Raw genomic sequence first — 19,769 nt, forward strand, 5'->3', positions numbered from 1 at the left:
ATCTGGGACACCAGGTGTTGCTGTTGAGCCCTCAGGAAGTGTTGTGGGCATAACATCAACAAAACACTGAGGATGCAGGGTGTCCACCTAATGACCCTAATGAATCGGTTTACCCTTTCCCATTCATGATACCAGGCAGGAATCAGTGCTGATTACTCAAGGGATTGTACAATGAAGTCTATTAAAGTCTAATAGAGTTAAGTACGATTAATAAAGTCTACTAGGCGCTCTAATGTACATAATGCTATACACCTGTGCCCTTAATTCCCTGTGGTAATATTCTTAACAACGTTTGTTAATAAACCTGTTTATTAATTTGAATGAATGAATTGACTGTGTGCATACTGTTGGGCTCTCTGGTTACGTTAAACTACAAATAATGAATAAATGACCATTAAGCACATATTCACATACTTTTCCAGGATGAATATCCTTAACTTTTGTGATCTAATTATTTTAATCAGCGTTACAGTTTGTCTACAGATTTTAAGTCAAAGTACAAAAATCAACTACAACTAAAGCTTGGATTTATTGGCGTTGCTGGTTTCTGTGTGTTTAGGAATTGTTGAAAGAGTTGAAACTCAAAACTGCGGAGTTGTCATTTTTGCACATGTTTGATGTACAAAGTAAAGAAAGACAAAAGAAATGACTGCCTCAAGGGTTGCTTTGTTTTTCTTTTTTTAATGAACAACAACATTTTTTAGAAGATATGTATGTATAGTTACCTGAAAAAGTGCTAAAAGGTGCAAAAGGTATCTTTTATATATTTCATTGAATCAAGAGCATCAAATGAAAGATTTACAATTCACTCAAAGCTGATAAAGAAATCTAGTTTTCTCTAATCAGAGAATAAGTTGCCACTGAATCCCTCACCTAAATGTTAGTGTGCTATGACATTAAACTATAATGGAGGACAGCAAATCATACATCAACAGCTTTAGATTTGATTAATAACAGTCACTTATTTTATCCAGATAATATGATCCGTGTGCATTTCTCACTGCGAACACATTCATTGTCATCTTTTCTGGTACTCTTTTCTGGGATCATGCACTAATAAAAAAACAAAAATAAAATTCTGATGATGTGTTACACATGGTTTGAAGGTGATGGATCACTTTTGTCAATTGTTTCAAGGCCAATTTAAACTGTTTCCAAAGGTCTGCACTTTTCCTATCATTCTGTTGAGACAGCCATGGCCCCTTGCTTTTTAATCCTACTCTTTTCCTCGCAACACAAATTGTTATTATGTCTTAGAGCATGAAGCCATGGAAGAAAGAAGCTATATTCTATATTTAATGTGCTGTAAAAAAGGATCAGATGATCGGTGTCAGAGGGTGGGAGGCCTCTGCGCTGTCAAGCCCATTTTCACTTCATCTCAGCCCAGCAATTTATCAAATTACAGGCTGGTTGTACAGTTGACAGGGGAGACTACCAGTACACAGAAAAGGAGAGCTGGTTTTCAAGGGAGCCCTATGCCTTAGCCACTAATCAATGCAGCATTCTCTACTCACACCTATCCAACCTCATGTTTTCTCTCTTTCCGTCTTTATCTCAGCTATTCATTTCTTAAAGAGCTCAGCAGGAACCTCAAGAATGCATGTGACACTTCTGTTGTATGTGCTGTGTATGGGACCATGTCAGCATGTGTACATGGATGTGTTTTCTTGTGATTATGTTTTGGTGAGGTGAAATGTAATGTGGGAGAGGCTCTGGCAGCTCCATTATCTGGGAGGTGTCAGCTTGTCTGGCTGTGCATGCTTCCTTTCTTTGGGCCCACTTTCCCATTCAAACATTTATTTGCTGCCCTGACATAACCTGTCAAGCCTCTTCAGCCTCTCTGTCAGTGAGCTCAGGCTTACTGTACTGATAACTCAGCAGCTTTAAGGTTGCCAACCCCATCCGGTGTTGCCTCACAAATCTTTGGCTGTCCTTGCAAACACAGATACATGAATAAAACCAGGGCGGCAGATTCTGCGGCAGATGAGGGGCATAGCAGATCAATTAAAAGTGTTAAATGTGGAAAGAATTCTAGGTGCAATTTTACCAACCACCAGGGAGGATGCAGCAGCACAGAAATGTCATTTACTTATTCAGTAAATGGGAGCACAATTAATTGACTCTGGAGACTGAAGCAACCTGCTGTGTGGCTTGCTAAATGAGCCAGAAGATAGTCTTCAGTAGTAGCTTTTTCAACTTGGCAACAGTTGGTAGTTTTCACTTGAATCTGTAATTGATGGCTGGCTTGTAATGTCAGGAAAGGTCAAAGTCTTAGATTTCTTTACAGGCATTTGCTGTACTTATAATTAAAAAGGTCATATATACTGTAAGTCACTGTGTTTGAAGTTACTAAAACCCCTAGTATGGGATCCCAGTACCTCAAATTGAGCCTTTAATTAAAAGCTTGTCTATCTAGTAATAAAAAAAATTAATTAATGTTGGTGCAATGTGAACGGGTCCTAAACTATTCTGGAAACCCTATAAATGAATTCAATTTAATTTTCGTTTAACATCCACCTAATTTGCGGCATAGGAAGGTTGTTAAGTAGTACTACGTCAAGCAGAAACAGTTAAATGTTTCACTGATGGAATATCATGCCTTTTAAAATGATAAATCTTAGAGGGATGACCAATACATTCATAGCAGACTGACTTGGGCTTTAACTGTGCTACGCTAAATTTCTAAGGTATTTGTTATCATCTGTCTCGTCATTCAGCACCCCGATGCACACATTGCATTCATTTATCCAATGAGCGCCTGGCAAAAGAGACAATCAACAGTTCTCAGTTCTAAAATATTAGATATTGTTTGGCGCAAATGTCCTTACACAGGTAAAGATATTAATGGTCCTGTATGGATGAATCTAAACAGTGATTTAGCTGACTTGCTTACATGTTTGATGTTAATTAGAAAATGTTAGCAGAATAGCATGCAAAAATAAAACCATAATTCCAAAAATGCAGTGGTTTGCAAATCACAAAAATGCATTTCTTATTGACAGTCAAACACAGAAAACAAGTTAAATGGTAAAACTCAGAAGATGGGCCATTTTAGGGAAAAAGTGGCTCATTTGAATTTAATGACAGTAATGCATGTCAAAAAAGGCCCAAAATGTTGGGAGAGGGCCATATTTACCACTGTGTAGCATACCCTCTTCTTCTGTTGCTGGACCTTTGGGAGAGACATGTTTTTCTTGTGATTGTGTTTTGGTGAGGTGAAATGTAATGTGGGAGAGGCTCTGGCAGCTCCATTATCTGGGAGGTGTCAGCTTGTCTGGCTGTGCACCCCGATGCACACATTGCATTCATTTATCCAATGAGCACCTGGCAAAAGAGACAATCAACAGTTCTCAGTTCTAAAATATTATATATTGTTTGGCGCAAATGTCCTTACACAGGTAAAGATATTAATGGTCCTGTATGGATGAATCTAAACAGTGATTTAGCTGACTTGCTTACATGTTTGATGTTAATTAGAAAATGTTAGCAGAATTGCTCTGCATAGGATTGTAGCTGCTCATGATAAACCAAAAGTCTTCAGCAGCATTGATGGTGCCTTTCCACATGTGCAAGATGCCAGTTCCATAGGTGCTGATGCACCCACGGTACCATCAGAGATGCAAAAGTTTGAACTATGAGCTGATAGCAAGCTAATATTTTTTGATCAAATAGCTAAATATTTCATTTGAAACAATTTAGATGTTTTCTGTTTTATATGTTGAATAAAATATGGGATTATCTGATTTGCAAACATTGCATTCTGTTTTTTATTTATATTTTGCACAGCATCTCCATGTTTTTTGGAATTCGAGTTGTAAAATGCAAGCCAGTTAAAGGTCACCTAAAATTAGCTTATTGGGAATTTTGTTTCAAGACTTACAATAATTGTTAATACTACTGATAAAAAATAGTTTATTATTCTCATTGAAAATCCCCAGAAATTATTATTTTTTAATCATCCTGTCTGAAAAGCACAAGATGTTTTTAAATCAAAGGATTTTCAAAGACTAGGTCTGGACTCACAAAGTAATCTCTTCACTTCAATTTCTCTCCCACTGTCCTCCTACTTTTTTCATTCATTTCCTGCTACCTCCCTCTGTGTCCCTCCTGGCTCCAAAAGAAATCTGCTTCAAACCATCTGTCTCAGTGTAGCACATGCCTCCTCTAGTCACCAGAGAGAAGGGAAAGGACATGTGGGGACACAACAGAACCATTACGGGAGCAAATTCTCTCCATTCAGACTTCTCCTCCTTTCTTCATCCGTCCAGATGCCAGAGCTCTACAAGTAACTATCAATACATAGCTGTATTGAGAAATAAAAGCAACCAGCAAATGGCCACTGAATAGATGCAATCTTTTGTGGTACACAGGGACATTGAAAAGTACAGCGCTGATATGAAATCCAAGCACTGATAGTAATTTAACGTAAGTAATGTAATAAAAACCTATTTTCTGCATATTGCTATATACCATAGCTCTGTACATTTTTTTATTATTTGTTAATTGTATGTCATATTTTCATCACAATATTTTACCATGTTTTTACAGATTTTCTTACACGCGCACACAGACAAATTCATTGATTTACAATCAAATATTCTTAAGACTGGGAATAGCAGTTTTCACCCTAATACCCACAGTTAGAAGAATTACTCTACTTCTTCTGCAGTAGTGTTTGTGTATGCTATTATATGTGTTCTTTAATTTCTTATTTCAGGCATGTTTATTCTTTCACTTTGACGTGGCTAAAGGAAGTCAAAGCTCCTGACAAACAAGTCAGAGAGCTCAGTGGGACGATGGAGGCTCAGCAAGGTGATGGAGGATGAAGCCTGCATGGCACAAACCATGGTGTTTGAATTAATATACATTCGACAGACACATGGGTGTGTTTTCGTTTCTGTTTGTTCTTGGGGCAGTGGGAGTGGGGGTAAGGAAATCTTGTGGGAAATAAAATAAGAAAAGGAATAAAAGAAATTCTGGAAAAATATGTATTTCTGAGTCATATACTTTTGATGTGTGGCTGATTTGTGTTGTAATACACATACAATCACACTAAAGTCAACATTTTTTCAATCTCATTATCATATACCCATATGGAAAAGATATATATAAATCTTATAAAGTTTGTATCTGTCTTGTGTGAAACTTGTATGAAAAGCATACAAGAGTGAAAAAACATATAAGATCCCTTGAAAAATTATATAATGAAACTTGTATGTTTTGGATACTTACTAAAACAATATATGAAAGTAATGAGAAAGTGGCCACTTTCATGAGTTTTTACTATTTCTTTTCCATATGGGTATACACGACAGTATCATCATGGAGTGATACAAAATGGTTAATGTTCTTTTTAGATGAGACTTTTGACATAAGACATTTTTTCAAGTTCCAGAAAATAGTCTCTGTCTCAGAGTGTAGAGTTTATTTTTCTGCAGAATAGTTATCCTGATGCAGAATCAGAAAATACTGACTGACAGCAGTCATAAGGATAGAGTCAGTGCAGAATCGCATTAAATCAAAGATGTCAAACCATTGTGGAACCTTTGATGATTAAAAAAAAATAATATTTAAACAAAAAGCACAAAAGGGAAATGTTAAAATCAGTCATTATCAATAAATATAGTCGATGTATAGAACTTTAAGGTCGTCTTCACAGGGGTGATTTAACGTTATCGCATCATGTTAAAAATACCAAGAAGGATGGCATTGATCAAAGCAAAAGATCAAGTACCTCACTGAAGAATAGCAGCAACTTATGAAGAGAGTGTGAAAATTACAAGGAAAGCGCTAAGTGAAGTTAGCTGATGTATGCCAAAGGGCACCACGATTTCTTCACATTGCTGCAGGAAATACATTAATCACAATCATACCTGCTGGATACCATTTTTTTTCCACTTGAGGAGGTTGTGTTTTTCGTAGCATTTGCAGGTCAATCCATCTGTAAACAAGATAGCTCACAAGGTTTTGAATGAACTCTGATAATTTTTTTAGGGGAGTAGAGTTTGGGTTAATGTAAAGAAACCATTAAAATTTGGTTTACCAAGGTCTCCAAGGTCAAATTAGTGACTTATTGGTTGAAAATTAACCAAAAGCCTTACAAATGAAAAAATATGATTCCTACTTTGTCAATGTATCCGGTCGTTAAGTGATGACGTGACGAGTCCTACTTGTGGGCCTAAAGTAGTCTGCGTTTAATATGGCTTTTGTGTTGTTAACATGTTTAATGTTATGTATTTTCTTCTATTTAATCTCAAAAAGCTCCTAAAACAGTCAGTGATCACTGTTGACCTCCCTCGGCTTTTATTACGGCTAATCATTTATTTAAGCTCAGTTTTTAAAACCTTAGGATGTAACTAGGATGAATGACTAACCTCGTATTGTGGATGGATTATCTCAGTTGTTCCCCTGGCTGAGGTTTGGTCCTTTTACAGCATCCTGCCATGCGATTACATTTGTTCCTGACCACCGAGAACACTCACGTTAACTTTTATTGAGTGGAAAAAAGTTAGCTTGTTTATACTATGCTAACATAGCTGTGTCGCTAGCAGTCACGTAGCACATCATTATATACCAGCTAGCCAAACTTCAGTAACCCTACAAACGTCACTGCTGTTTAGTTTTCTGTCTTCATTTATGTTGGAAGTGATAACAGAGCTGTATGTTTTAATTTGTTTTCAAAACCCCGCAGTCAGGACTTGCTATATTGTATTTAGATAGAAGCTAGCGAGCTAACTTCCTGCTAACTTCTAACTCCGTTAAATGTCATAAATTCCGTTTTCATGGATGTCTGGATGTTAAACTCAATTGTTACACCTGGTAGAGCAGAACGCTGATTATTTTATTAAAGATGAAAGACTTTAGACAGTTTTTCAACTCTCAGTAATGCCATAGTGATTGTTTGATATATGGACCTGCAGCGGAGTTTAGGCCCAGACATCGCTAGTGACGTCAGACTTAACGACCGGATAGAAAGTACTGCATAAAGTTTTAAATATGATGCCACATTTGACTTCTGACCTCTCCTTCAAGTTCAATAGATTGAGCTGTAGGTCAAAAAGGTAAAAACAATATATAGAGCTATTTAAAAGGACAATAAGTTTTCAAACTGACACGAACATGCTGGCATGAAATACTTTTGAGTATAGCTGAAAAATTTTATTATGACTGGTGATAGGCAGACTGGAGCCAATCCCAGCTGTGAAAAAATTAGAATAGCCAACTAATCACTATGTATGTCTTTGGACTGCAAGAGGAAGGTGAATAAAGAGAGCATCTGTAAACTCCAAACAGAAGGGCGCCATCTGGATGGTGGAGGGCGCGCTTGCTGTGAGGCTACAGTGTTAACCACAGCACTATGGTGCTTCTCCTAAATGTATTCATCACATTTAAGTGCAAGACATTTAGAAAACAGTGTGAAAGAAAAGAGAAACACCTTCACATAAAAGCCAAAGATTGTGTCCAGATTTAAAGCTACTTATTTCCTGCTACTACTCAAGTCTACTAGTTTTGCCTTCAGCACTCAAAAGGACAAGCTGTTCAGTGGACCGTGAGCTTTAGCTGTCACACTGATGTCTATCTAGCAACAAGACCATCATCCTAATTCTTCTTATAAAACAATTCTTCTTCTAAAACAAAGAAAAGCAGCTGATGGAAACAGACTTTGGTCCCATAGATGAATATACATGCCAACTGATAAAAAGCCTGTGTTTTCACAAAGTAACATTTTTTTCTTAGAAAAAAAAAAAGGAAACTAATGAAAACTTTCAGCTGAGCTCAAATGGATTTTCCTTTAGAAAGACACAGGTTAAATGATTTCCTGGGTAGGATTTTTCAGGAGGCAGCAGAAAATTGCAATTACCATGTTTATTGCTAGTGTAAGCACAGATCATCGCACAAAATAAAACATTATCGTGAAATGATTTTGCATTTTTAAGAAGTTTTTCACAAGTGTATAATATATGGTAGTTAAAAGCCCTACAAAGGTGTGTTCAGTTATTCTCTTTAGAGCTTTGTTCACGTTAAAATAAAATGTGATGGAAACTAGGTGGAAAGAAGAGTAAGAGGCGTGTTAATCAAGCAGCGTTTGACGCTACATACCCACACACTCTTGAGAAGGTTCAACATGTCCAAAATAATATAAATCAACTTTTTTTCTGCTTTTATGCTGGATGTATAACAGAAAACTGAAAAAACTAACAGCTCGGGTCAGCACAATACCATTTGAACTGAACAGGCAACTGGTTTTGACAGCGTGGCATTTGACTCAAGCAACTTTGCTATTCAAAAAAACAAACAAAAAAAAAAAAAACAGAAAAAAAGAGATTGTACTCACACATGCTACATTAGAAGCTATAAAATACAATGCACAGCAATACCCATTAAATGTACATTTTTTAAAAACACTATAAGAGTTAGTCCTGTATGATTACTCAACCTCAACATTTACAGGCTACACAATTTATCTAAGGATAAATATGAGGTGCCGTAAGGGACATTATTACTGAAACGCTCTCACACACACTACTGAAACGCTCTCACACACACTACTGAAACGCTCTCACACACACTACTGAAACGCTCTCACACACACTACTGAAATTTTACCTCTCACACACACAACTGAAACGCTCTCACACACACTACTGAAACGCTCTCACACACACTACTGAAACGCTCTCACACACACAACTGAAACGCTCTCACACACACTACTGAAATTTTACCTCTCACACACACTACTGAAACGCTCTCACACACACTACTGAAATTTTACCTCTCACACACACTACTGAAACGCTCTCACACACACAACTGAAACGCTCTCACACACACTACTGAAATTTTACCTCTCACACACACACTACTGAAACGCTCTCACACACACTACTGAAATTTTACCTCTCACACACACTACTGAAACGCTCTCACACACACAACTGAAACGCTCTCACACACACTACTGAAATTTTACCTCTCACACACACTACTGAAATGCTCTCACACACACTACTGAAATTTTACCTCTCACACACACTACTGAAAAACCAAGGCATTTCAGTTGAACAGGAAGGCGTTTCAGTTAAACAGGAAGGCGTTTCAGTTAAACAGGAAGGCGTTTCAGTTAAACAGGAAGGCATTTCAGTTGAACAGGAAGGCATTTCAGTTGAACAGGAAGGCATTTCAGTTAAACAGGAAGGCGTTTCAGTTGAACAGGAAGGCATTTCAGTTGAACAGGAAGGCGTTTCAGTTGAACAGGAAGGCGTTTCAGTTGAACAGGAAGGAGTTTCAGATGAACAGGAAGTTGTGTCCAGACCAGGAAAGTGGAGGGAAAAGTGGTACACCTCAAACCACTACACAGATGTCTACTCAGCAACCTGCTAGTAGCCTAAGTGAAGCAGCCGCATTGCTCAACAGTATATTAGCCTCAGCAGAGACCATCAGAACTTTGTCAAATGCGACAGTCGTGGGGCAGCAACCTGTTGCAAGTACCAGTGTGGACGGACTGGATAGTCACTTAGCATCCCTCTTTCCCTCACGTCAACGTAGCAGCTTGCCCATGCCAGCGACATCTACAGTCAGGAGAGAATGTGCACCTGCACCACGTTATCAAACTCGGCAATGCTTCGGCAGCTGGACATCAGGCACCAGAAGAAAAAGGTAGTTACAAAGTTTAATGAGTTTGTATTTACTTGCCTGAAATGGGGCCATATGTAATAGTCTGATATTTAAGAATATATTGAATACAGGGCTCGCAAAATCGCTAGCCCGACGTCCGGGGTCTAGCGATTTTTCCAGTCGGGCTATCTATGGCAGGTACCCTGCCCGTCGGGCTATCATAGGAAGGAAAAGTATATGTCAATACTTTTCCATTCTTTCGGAAATGTAGCTGGGTAATTATGTCATTGGCATCGGTGAGCCACTGTCAATATGTGACATATTGAAATCGCGTTTGAATTTGCGCTTGTTTTTTGCCTTCACTTTGCAATCGCGCGAACTGTGTATAGAGAGCGACAGCACTGATTGGTGAGTGATGATAATTTGCGCACCAATTCTTCTGACATCGTCTTATCAATCGTTAGCTTACTATGCAAACATGACAAGTGAAATCTCCCTCAGCTTAAACATGTGAGAGGTTGATCGCGCAGAGAATCGCTGAGCGTTATGTGAGTGCGTGTGTAAAAACAGCAGGATATATATTTTAGTTCTGCTGAGCCAAATAAGACAGGTCAGGGTGAAGAAGTGACAGCCAAAGAAAAGCTTACCACAAAACGGAAAAGTTATGACAAATCAGACTATAAGGCAAAAAGAAAGTGCAGCTTTATGGTTTCATGGACAAAAGAATATAATAAATAAATATTTATATATAATATTTATTTATTTATTTATAATATATATAATTATTTATAATATATATAATATATAAATAAATATGAAGAGCTAAATAACCAGGGCTGCACATAAGTGGTCCGCAGGTGCGCATTCGCTGTCAAAATAAAAAACGCGCACAAGATAAGAAGTTGCAACGTGTGTTTGCGTACATAGGATTTTCTGGAGGAGAAAATTTAAGAGTTTAGAACTCTTAAAGATGTCGAAGAAGCAAGCTCCTTTAAGCAATTACTTTGGTTTTCCTCCACCTCCAAAGACATGTCAGAAGGAGTCCGAACCACAAAAGAAGCGTGTATTCTCGGAAAAGTATTAAAAAAAGTATAAGCCTAACTACAACAATTTTGTCTATGAAAACATTCTGTGTAGGGGTTTGGATAGTGTTCTGCTCTCTGCATCTCAGTATTATTAGTTGTCACTTGCTGTTGTTTATGGTATCTAATAGTTCTATTTATATTTCAGAGCTATGGCCCAGCAGCATGACCATTTCAACAAAGATGTTATACTACTTCCAACTCCATCATGGGGAGTAGTGTGCAAACAAGGTTCAAAATTATGGTTACACAAACATGGGCACATCCTCAGTGCTTTTGAATTCCAGAAGACCTGGGACAACCAAACTGTCGTGAAACACATCAAGGAAAGCTTTGGTGAACGCATTCCAGAGGATGTCAGGTAAAATACTATTGTTTATTGTTACTGTGTGTATTCATGTAATGACTTGTACTTAAAGATAATATACCAAAGTAAAGAAGTTTAAAATATTATTCATCATTATAAAAACACATGGACTATACCAGTAGAATTTAAAAGTCATAAAAGCATACACACAAACAGAGCAGTATATAATAAATTATTTAACTAATATTTAAAATATTTAACTGATTAGCAATTGCTGTTGTCCCTATTTATTTTTTGTAGCCTTGAGTTTCTAATGGCTTGTGGCAATAAGCTGGTGTCTCCAAAGCTCCAAGATGGTCAGGAGCTGAATGGGATGCTGATCCTAAAGGTTTTTAAAACCAAAGCCCTCTATGTAAGGCCATCAAGGACACTTTTAGTAAGTTCCTAAAAGAATGAAAAGTAATCTTGATTTGGGAAAAAACATGTCAACAATTGGGCTTCTAGCAAAATAGAATATATTTATTTAAAACAAGTGTTTGGGAGCAATCAATATGAATATTTCTTATTTTAATCTTTTTAAGATAAGCTATAATTACTTGCTTTTGATATATGTTTTTGGTCTTTCTCTGTTGAAGAGTGAATCAGATGAAGACAAAGATCCTTCCCACATCAGCTCCAAATCAGCATTAAGCAGTTGTGCAACTGATAAGGACAGTGACATTGATTGTTTTGAAGTCCAACAAGACATGAGCAGCCAAGTCACTACAAGGTTAAGAAGTCATGTTAAAAGTGATAACCCTGGCACTAGCAGTGATGAAGAAGATGATACTGGGACCAACTGTATTGGAAGGAGTGTTGGTAAAAGGCGACGAGCAAAGCAAGGAAGTGATGGGAACAGCATTTGTGATGAAGGCTACATGGCAAGAAGTGATGACAAACCTAGCACAAGCAGTCACAGCAGAGATTCCAATGCAAGAAGTGAAGACATCCCTGCCATGAGCATTAATGATGAAGATTATTCTTCATATTTAACTCTCGTGGCATCGCTTTCTGGCGATTCTTCAGATGATGAGGATTTAAATCAAGCTATAATTGCGAGCTTGGAGAATCAGATGTGAGTAACAAACATACAGAATTTGAGTTTGAGACATGATTATAGCTTTCCAGAATTGTCAAATCAATATAAAACTTTTAAGCTTTAAATCTCTATGATCAGTGTGACACATATTCTCAAATTCTGTAACATGACTACATGGCTGATATATTTTATTTTCTGTTTTATTTTCTTTTTTTAGTGCAGAAAAAGTCCCTGTTCAAGAGATACTGCTGGAACTATCAAGCAAAATTAGCACAAAACAGCAGTGCAAATTTAATATAAATCGCTCTGCTGTGTGGGAGGGAGCCTTACGTGGTTTTCAAAGGCTATCTTATGATCCCAACTTGATGATCTGTGTGAAATTCTCAGATGATATGGGGAAAAATGAGGAAGGGGTTGATTTAGGCGGGCCAAGGAGGGAATTCTTGAGACTATTGATGGACACCATTGCCAGGTCAGCCATGTTTGAGGGGAAAGAAAACTGCAAGAACTTGGCTCTTGATAGTACTGGTAATTACCTATTTTTCTAAGATTTATAGTGGGAACTGTTTAACTGATATTTATTTTTACAGGCAACATTACTGACAATTTTGCTTTTCCTTTTATTCTGTTGCTTTGCAGCTCTCAGAGGGGACTGGTACTACATCTCTGGCAGAGCCCTTGCAGTGAGCTTGGTACATGGTGGTCCACCACCTAACTTTCTGTCACCAACAGTATTTTCCCTTCTGGTTGGAAATTCAGCAAATCCAGCCCTGGAAGACATAGCTGACCTGGAACTCTTTGAAAAAGTCAAAAAGGTCTCTATATGTTTATTCTATAAATCTTATAGTGAATTGGAAATAGTTTGTGTTCCAGTTTTCTTTTGCAGGGAATGTTTATCCGGATCAGTCTGGCCATTGCTGAATGCCAAGTTTTTATATGCTGCTGTATTAAACTAAGACTCAGCAGATTAAGGGTAGACGAAAGAGTATATTTTCTTATTTTTTAAGCACATTGTAAACATATTAAAAAAATATGTGCAGTCATTTGACTTCCAATGTACACTTGGGCATATTGTGATTGAGTAGACCACTAGTGGCTGTGTTCCTTCTAATAGGTTATAAGACTACTAAGTAACTTCCATAACAAGCTCTGCTCTTTGTGATGCTAGATATCTCAAAGTACAACCCTTGAGGACCTTGAAAAGTCAAAAGAACCTCTGCTTGATTACTTGGCCAATGCAGGATGCCTGAGGCCTATGCGTTCACTAAGAGACAGGGATCTGCTGGTACATGACATTGTCATGTTTCAGGTCATCCACAGGGTTCAAGGTCCATTTCAGAGGTATTTGTGTATTCTGTGTTTTTCAGATTAATTAAAATGGTGATAAAAATCTTACCTATTAATCAAAATGGTCAGTTAATAACCTAGTATAATTGATTGTGCCAAATTGATAATATACAATTAACTTAGAAGCATGAAATTGCAGAATTATTGAATAAAATTTCTTTGTGCTGTTTATCCAGATTTTGTGAAGGTCTGAAAACTCTTGGGGTTCTCGAGAAAGTGAGGAGGCATCCAGACAGTTTTCGCCCTCTGTTCTGCTATGAGCCACATATGCTGACTGCTGACCAGGTGGATGATCTTGTCAACATTCATCTATCTCCAGAAGGAAGCAACAGAAGAGCTGCTGAGGAGATGGTTGTTACCTTCTGGAGAGACTATCTCCAAGATGCAGAAGGTAATTGTCACTTTAGTGCACAATAAATAGATTTAACGATTTACGAGTTAGCATTTCTGAAATCTTTATTTTAAATAACATACTCATATAACAATAACACCACATTACCCTCTTGGTTGTAGTAACATTTTTACATAGTTCTTTGAGAGCGTTTCAGTAGTGTGTGTGAGAGGTAAAATTTCAGTAGTGTGTGTGAGAGCGTTTCAGTAGTGTGTGTGAGAGCGTTTCAGTAGTGTTTGTGAGAGGGTTTCAGTAGTGTGTGTGAGAGCGTTTCAGTAGTGTGTGTGAGAGCGTTTCAGTAGTGTGTGTGAGAGCGTTTCAGTAGTGTGTGTGAGAGCGTTTCAGTAGTGTGTGTGAGAGCGTTTCAGTAGTGTTTGTGAGAGGGTTTCAGTAGTGTGTGTGAGAGCGTTTCAGTAGTGTGTGTGAGAGCGTTTCAGTAGTGTGTGTGAGAGCGTTTCAGTAGTGTGTGTGAGAGCGTTTCAGTAGTGTGTGTGAGAGGTAAAATTTCAGTAGTGTGTGTGAGAGCGTTTCAGTAGTGTGTGTGAGAGCGTTTCAGTAGTGTGTGTGAGAGCGTTTCAGTAGTGTGTGTGAGAGGTAAAATTTCAGTAGTGTGTGTGAGAGCGTTTCAGTAGTGTGTGTGAGAGCGTTTCAGTAGTGTGTGTGAGAGCGTTTCAGTAGTGTGTGTGAGAGGTAAAATTTCAGTAGTGTGTGTGAGAGGGTTTCAGTAGTGTGTGTGAGAGGTAAAATTTCAGTAGTGTGTGTGAGAGCGTTTCAGTAGTGTGTGTGAGAGCGTTTCAGTAGTGTGTGTGAGAGGGTTTCAGTAGTGTGTGTGAGAGGGTTTCAGTAGTGTGTGTGAGAGCGTTTCAGTAGTGTGTGTGAGAGGTAAAATTTCAGTAGTGTGTGTGAGAGCGTTTCAGTAGTGTGTGTGAGAGCGTTTCAGTAGTGTGTGTGAGAGGTAAAATTTCAGTAGTGTGTGTGAGAGCGTTTCAGTAGTGTGTGTGAGAGCGTTTCAGTAGTGTGTGTGAGAGGTAAAATTTCAGTAGTGTGTGTGAGAGCGTTTCAGTAATAATGTCCCTTACGGCACCTCATAGATGTTACTTTAAACCACAACAATGTTTCAGTATGCATAATTATAACCATACGCACATAGCATGGTCATAGAGAAATGCATGCACAGTTTAAACAATGCAGAAACATCTATAGTGGACTGCAGTGGCAAAACAAGAGAGACATTTTCTCTAGGTGCAGAAATGACTCTGTAAACTCACCACACACTATCGCAAAATATCCTCAATACATTTAAATTTGTTTTGCAGTTTTCAAGTAGGGTTGTGCTTAAAACTAGCTGCACAAGCTGATGAATGACCCCGTTTTAGTTTCAAAGAGACACGAGTGTTACTTCCCAGAGTCTGACCGGCTTAGGTCCATCCATGCAGTATCTTCTTCTGTCGTTCTATCACGTTTGCTGCAAAACCAAATAATTAAATTGAGCTTCCACTGCAATAGCTTATCGGCCATATGGGTGTTTATGTCTTTCACCGACAAACTGTATGAATTAATGTAACTCACAGTTGAAATATCTCAGCAGAATTCAGCTGGGGGAGCATAGAGACTTTATTGGATGGGCCTGGACCCCCAAGGCTCACCCATAATGGCAGCACTGCTAATTATATACCATTATGATTATATTTACAGTATTTTGGATGTGGTTTAGTTTTCCACTTTGAATAAATACATAAGATATTTCCCATTGGATGGGTTACAATAGCACACAGTGTTAAAGTAATGGAGAAATCTCATTTTCAGAATCTACATATTTGAACTGAATGAGCCCCTAGCAAACAATGAAGTCTGAAAATACAATATAGGAGCTTCACCAAACTCAACCCACAAAAAACCATTTCATCTGAGATGAACATGGTTAAAAGCATCTTCGTCTAATGACATAAAGGGACAAATTAAGCCCTTTTTTTTCAGCCATGCAGGACCAAGCGCCATCTAATCAACTTGTGGTTGCCGTCAAAATGCCTGTTGAGAGATCAGAAAGCATTACTACAGTTCCACATGTTTGTTCATATTATTTAGTAGTGAATTCCTGACCCTGTACTTAAACAAAAACTAGAGGTTTCATTTTGTACATTTACTTCTACAACACCACACCTCTCTCTCTCTCACACACACACACACGTGCTTACACGTGCACACACATACACACAGTGGCATAAAATGTATTTTTCCACACTACGTTTACCTGGCACAATCAATGTTAGAGATTAAAATTGTGATGTGAAATAAAGGATTAAACAACTAAGTATAAGTATATACATTAGACGACAGCTAAATTGATGTACTATGAATCCCCCCAATATTTAACATACTTATAGCAATTTCAGTTTTTTTGGTTATTGTTATTTTTTTATTATTATTATTACCTTATGCTGATCATATAGATTAACTTCAGTAATGTTTTGAATGAAGGACCTTTAATTTTGATGTATTGTGTTAATACTTTTAAACACAAGGCCTGACCATTTGTTTCAAACCAGTGAACTTACCATAAGTGGTTGGGGGCCTGAACACTATAGATCCTTCGCCTTATTGCATGACAACGTCTAAATGCACGTCCAATAGGATCCACTTGCTGTAGACTATGTCTGACCCTCCAACGTTGAACTCTTAAGCCACGAGATCTCAGACTTCCAAGAATGTATACTTCCCCTGCATTTGGAGTGTTCTGTAGGATATCTGTCACAAGGCCATTCAGTTCTTGATTTGAAATATCCACATAGCTTAATGGCTCAACTCCCAAAGTTTGTCTGTGTCTGTACAGGGTTCTTCGACTTATTCCAAAGCATGATGCAATTCTCTGCCATGTCATACCAATGGAAACAAAGTGAGAAATCTGTTCAGCAGATATAGTGTATTGTGGCCGACCTGGATGACCACTCAAGGTGGTTGGGGGTAACAATCTGTGGGTCGCATAAGTAGATCTCTGTCTAGCATCATATTCATGTAGCAAGCTGCAAAAGCATCTATACAAGGATCCGAGTAGGTTGGTGGCAACCCTATTATTGGGATCATATCGAGATACAGCAGCAAGAAATTCTGATAGAGTTCGTGTATGATCATCTAGCTCTCTATAAAGCCGCTCTTGTCTGATATTGCCCGAATTTTCATTTTGGAGCGCCTCAATACATTGCAGAGCACAAGTAAAAAATCTTTCAACATCTTCTTCATTGGTTCTCACCTCAAACAACAAAGAATGTATGTAAAAAATGACAAGGATCAAATTAAGCCCTTTTTTTTTTTTTTTTACCCCCAATGACTATGTTCACTTATACAGATAATTAATAATTAATTTTAAGAATTCAGACAACTGTGCACATTTAATCTATGACAGCTTAATAATAATTATTAATAATAACAGTTCAACTTGGCTGAACTTGAGAATGTTGCATATTTATGTTTCCTGCACTTTCTAGAAAGCGAGACAGTTAAAGGTCATGGTGTCCTGTCTGTGGTACACGGCTGTACTTGTGCAGCCATGCAACATTGCCAGCATTATTGTTACTGGATTCCAGTAAGATGAATATATTCATCTTAAAGGCACTTTAGAAAATGATTCAGAACACAAACAAAAAGAAAAAATATTTTAAACCAGCATGTTTCACATGATGAACAATGTCCTTTTACACAAATACAGACTGAAAATTGGACAGAATATGGAAAGAAATGTCACCATCATTTCCAGAATCTGCATATTTGATGCATTTGCTATATGTTTGTATGCCTTGTAACCTTTTACCTGCTGTACCAGCTTTGGGATAAATAATGTATAACTACTCTTATCTTGTATTTAAATGAAGATAACATAGCGTATTGAGCCTATTAATATTACCAATGAGTCTTTTGGCACATGTGACTACTGTGCAACAGGACTTTAAATTTGCATTTCCAATGTAATAATATATTATTTCATTGCATTTAAATCATAGTACCAAAACAATTAATCCTATTACCATATATAAGTCCATTTTGAAACAGAGTAGTTGTAAAGCTGTGGAGGGGACTTTGAATATTGCCTCTGCCTGTGCAAATAAATAGATATTTTTAATTGAGTTACTAAATAGCATTTATGCCTTAAAAATAATAAATATCACAAAAAGTCCAGTTTCATCATTTCCACCCATTTTTTCTGTTTATCCAAGCCAGGGTCACAGGGTTGTAACACTGGATTCTATCCCAGCTGCCACAGGGCAAAGGGCAGAGTGCACTCTGGACAAGCTGCCAGTTTGTTGGAGGACAAATACAGAGACAACTGAATATCACTAATTAACCTAACATAAATGTCCCTGTACTTTGGGAAGATCGAGTACCCAGAGAGACCCCTAGCAGACACTGGATGCAAACCTAGAACCTTCTTGCTATTAGACGATAGCACAAACCGTCAAACTACTGTGCTGTCAAGTTTCTTTTAATTTGAATTAAAGACCAGCTGCAGATCAAGCATAATGGTGAAAGCAAAGACGCCTATCCAACTTTTAATGTTCTGTTTTCATCCTCCTGTTTTATTTATTTATTCACTTTTATTAGAAGGAGACATTTATGTGTACACATCCGTCTCAATGACTGCTATTGAGGTGCAGCAAATTTAAGAGGATATAGGAAGCCGCAGGAAGCCAATGGGGATGGATAAAATCACAGCAGGTTTGAAACCCCTGCCTTAGAAAAATGAAAGGAAGTGCCAGTTCCACAAAAAAGCACAGTGTGAAATCAAAACTGCTAGTCGAATATATGAAACCCATCTCATCCTCTGAAAGCAGCATCCAGGTTAGATTCAGCTTAGCTAAATTATCACAATGATATGGTGAATTAAAAGGAATCTGTGCAGCAGAGAAACAGTCTTAAGATTTGAAAGAGCTGCAACTGGCATTTTCTGTCCTTGACTGTTTGATTTTGTTATGTGAACCTCCTGTTTTCAAAAAAAGAAGGGGAAAAGCCAGTGTTGCCCACTAAAACAGACAGAGCAGTTATATAAATAAAGTTAGTATGATTTCTGAGGCTTCTATAAAAGAAAAGCTGCTTCAGCATGTCATGTTTCATTATGATTCCTAGAGGATTAAAGAACTCACTAACACATCAAGTGGGCTTCTTAACTTATGAAGTGATTCACAGGAAAACTACTTGAATGCCACAGATACAATTTCTTTGTTCAGAAAAATGTCTGCTGCTGAATTTGACAAAGTAAAAAAACAACAAAAAAAAACACTGTGTGCAGTGTACTAGATGTAAGTACATGTAGTTAAATACAGAAAGTTTGGGAAATAATAGAACAGAAGCAATACCTAAATTTAGTTAAGTAGCTCTTCATGACTAAAATGCTTAAGCACCCACACACCTTTTTTTCCTCTGTGGTGTGGAGGGCATGGTGCCCATGATTTGTAAAAATAATTTCCAGTTTTTATTTGTCAGATGGGCCTGGGCATATAGACGGCTTTGACTTTGTTTTTTTCCCTGCAAGTCCACACTGTTGGTCCTCAGCTCAGGACTGCATTTGTGGATATAGCATTAAACTGTGCTCTGGGATACTGTTTTACAGTCTACATGGTCATCTCCGGTACAGAGTATGAAAGCAGAGTGGTAAAGCCACTAGCAAACATGTGAAGATGATATTAATTATCATGCACTTGGTTATTTGGTTACCTAGGTAACCCTGGTTGTCTGGCAAATGAGTGACGATAGGAAGTATCCCTGGGCATGACCATTGGCGCTGCCGAAGGCCAAACCAGGAAAACTGACTTAATTTGCACGAACCAGACGGAGGCACTGGTAAACGTGGTAACAAAGCTTTATTTAAAAACTGAGAAATACAACTGTGAAGCAACCATGAACTGTGAACTATGAGGTTTACACGAGCTATGAAATGTACGTAAAATTCTATGAAGT

General features: G+C 37.8%; 1 protein-coding gene across 1 annotated transcript; it reads left to right on the top strand.

Annotated features, from left to right (window-relative positions):
* Positions 1-3,497: 3,497 nt before the first annotated feature.
* Positions 3,498-13,849, top strand: LOC146514431 (uncharacterized). Its single transcript, XM_085168988.1, has 8 exons — positions 3,498-9,660; positions 10,849-11,061; positions 11,308-11,443; positions 11,643-12,121; positions 12,303-12,613; positions 12,725-12,900; positions 13,254-13,426; positions 13,609-13,849. Exons 1-8 carry the CDS (start codon positions 9,293-9,295, stop codon positions 13,847-13,849), a joined length of 2,097 nt encoding a protein of 698 aa, XP_085025114.1. The 5' UTR covers positions 3,498-9,292.
* Positions 13,850-19,769: the final 5,920 nt, after the last annotated feature.

The sequence above is a fragment of the Neolamprologus multifasciatus genome, chromosome 7 (genome assembly GCF_963576455.1).
Source record: "Neolamprologus multifasciatus chromosome 7, fNeoMul1.2, whole genome shotgun sequence".
Taxonomy (NCBI): domain Eukaryota; kingdom Metazoa; phylum Chordata; class Actinopteri; order Cichliformes; family Cichlidae; genus Neolamprologus; species Neolamprologus multifasciatus.

Excerpts from the sequence above, each read along its gene's own strand:
- LOC146514431 (XM_085168988.1), top strand. The coding sequence starts at position 9,293 with ATGAACAGGAAGTTGTGTCCAGACCAGGAAAGTGGAGGGAAAAGTGGT. Across the intron at positions 11,444-11,642 it reads GGCCATCAAGGACACTTTTA|AGTGAATCAGATGAAGACAA; the intron begins GTAAGTTCCTAA and ends TCTCTGTTGAAG. Across the intron at positions 13,427-13,608 it reads GTTCAAGGTCCATTTCAGAG|ATTTTGTGAAGGTCTGAAAA; the intron begins GTATTTGTGTAT and ends CTGTTTATCCAG.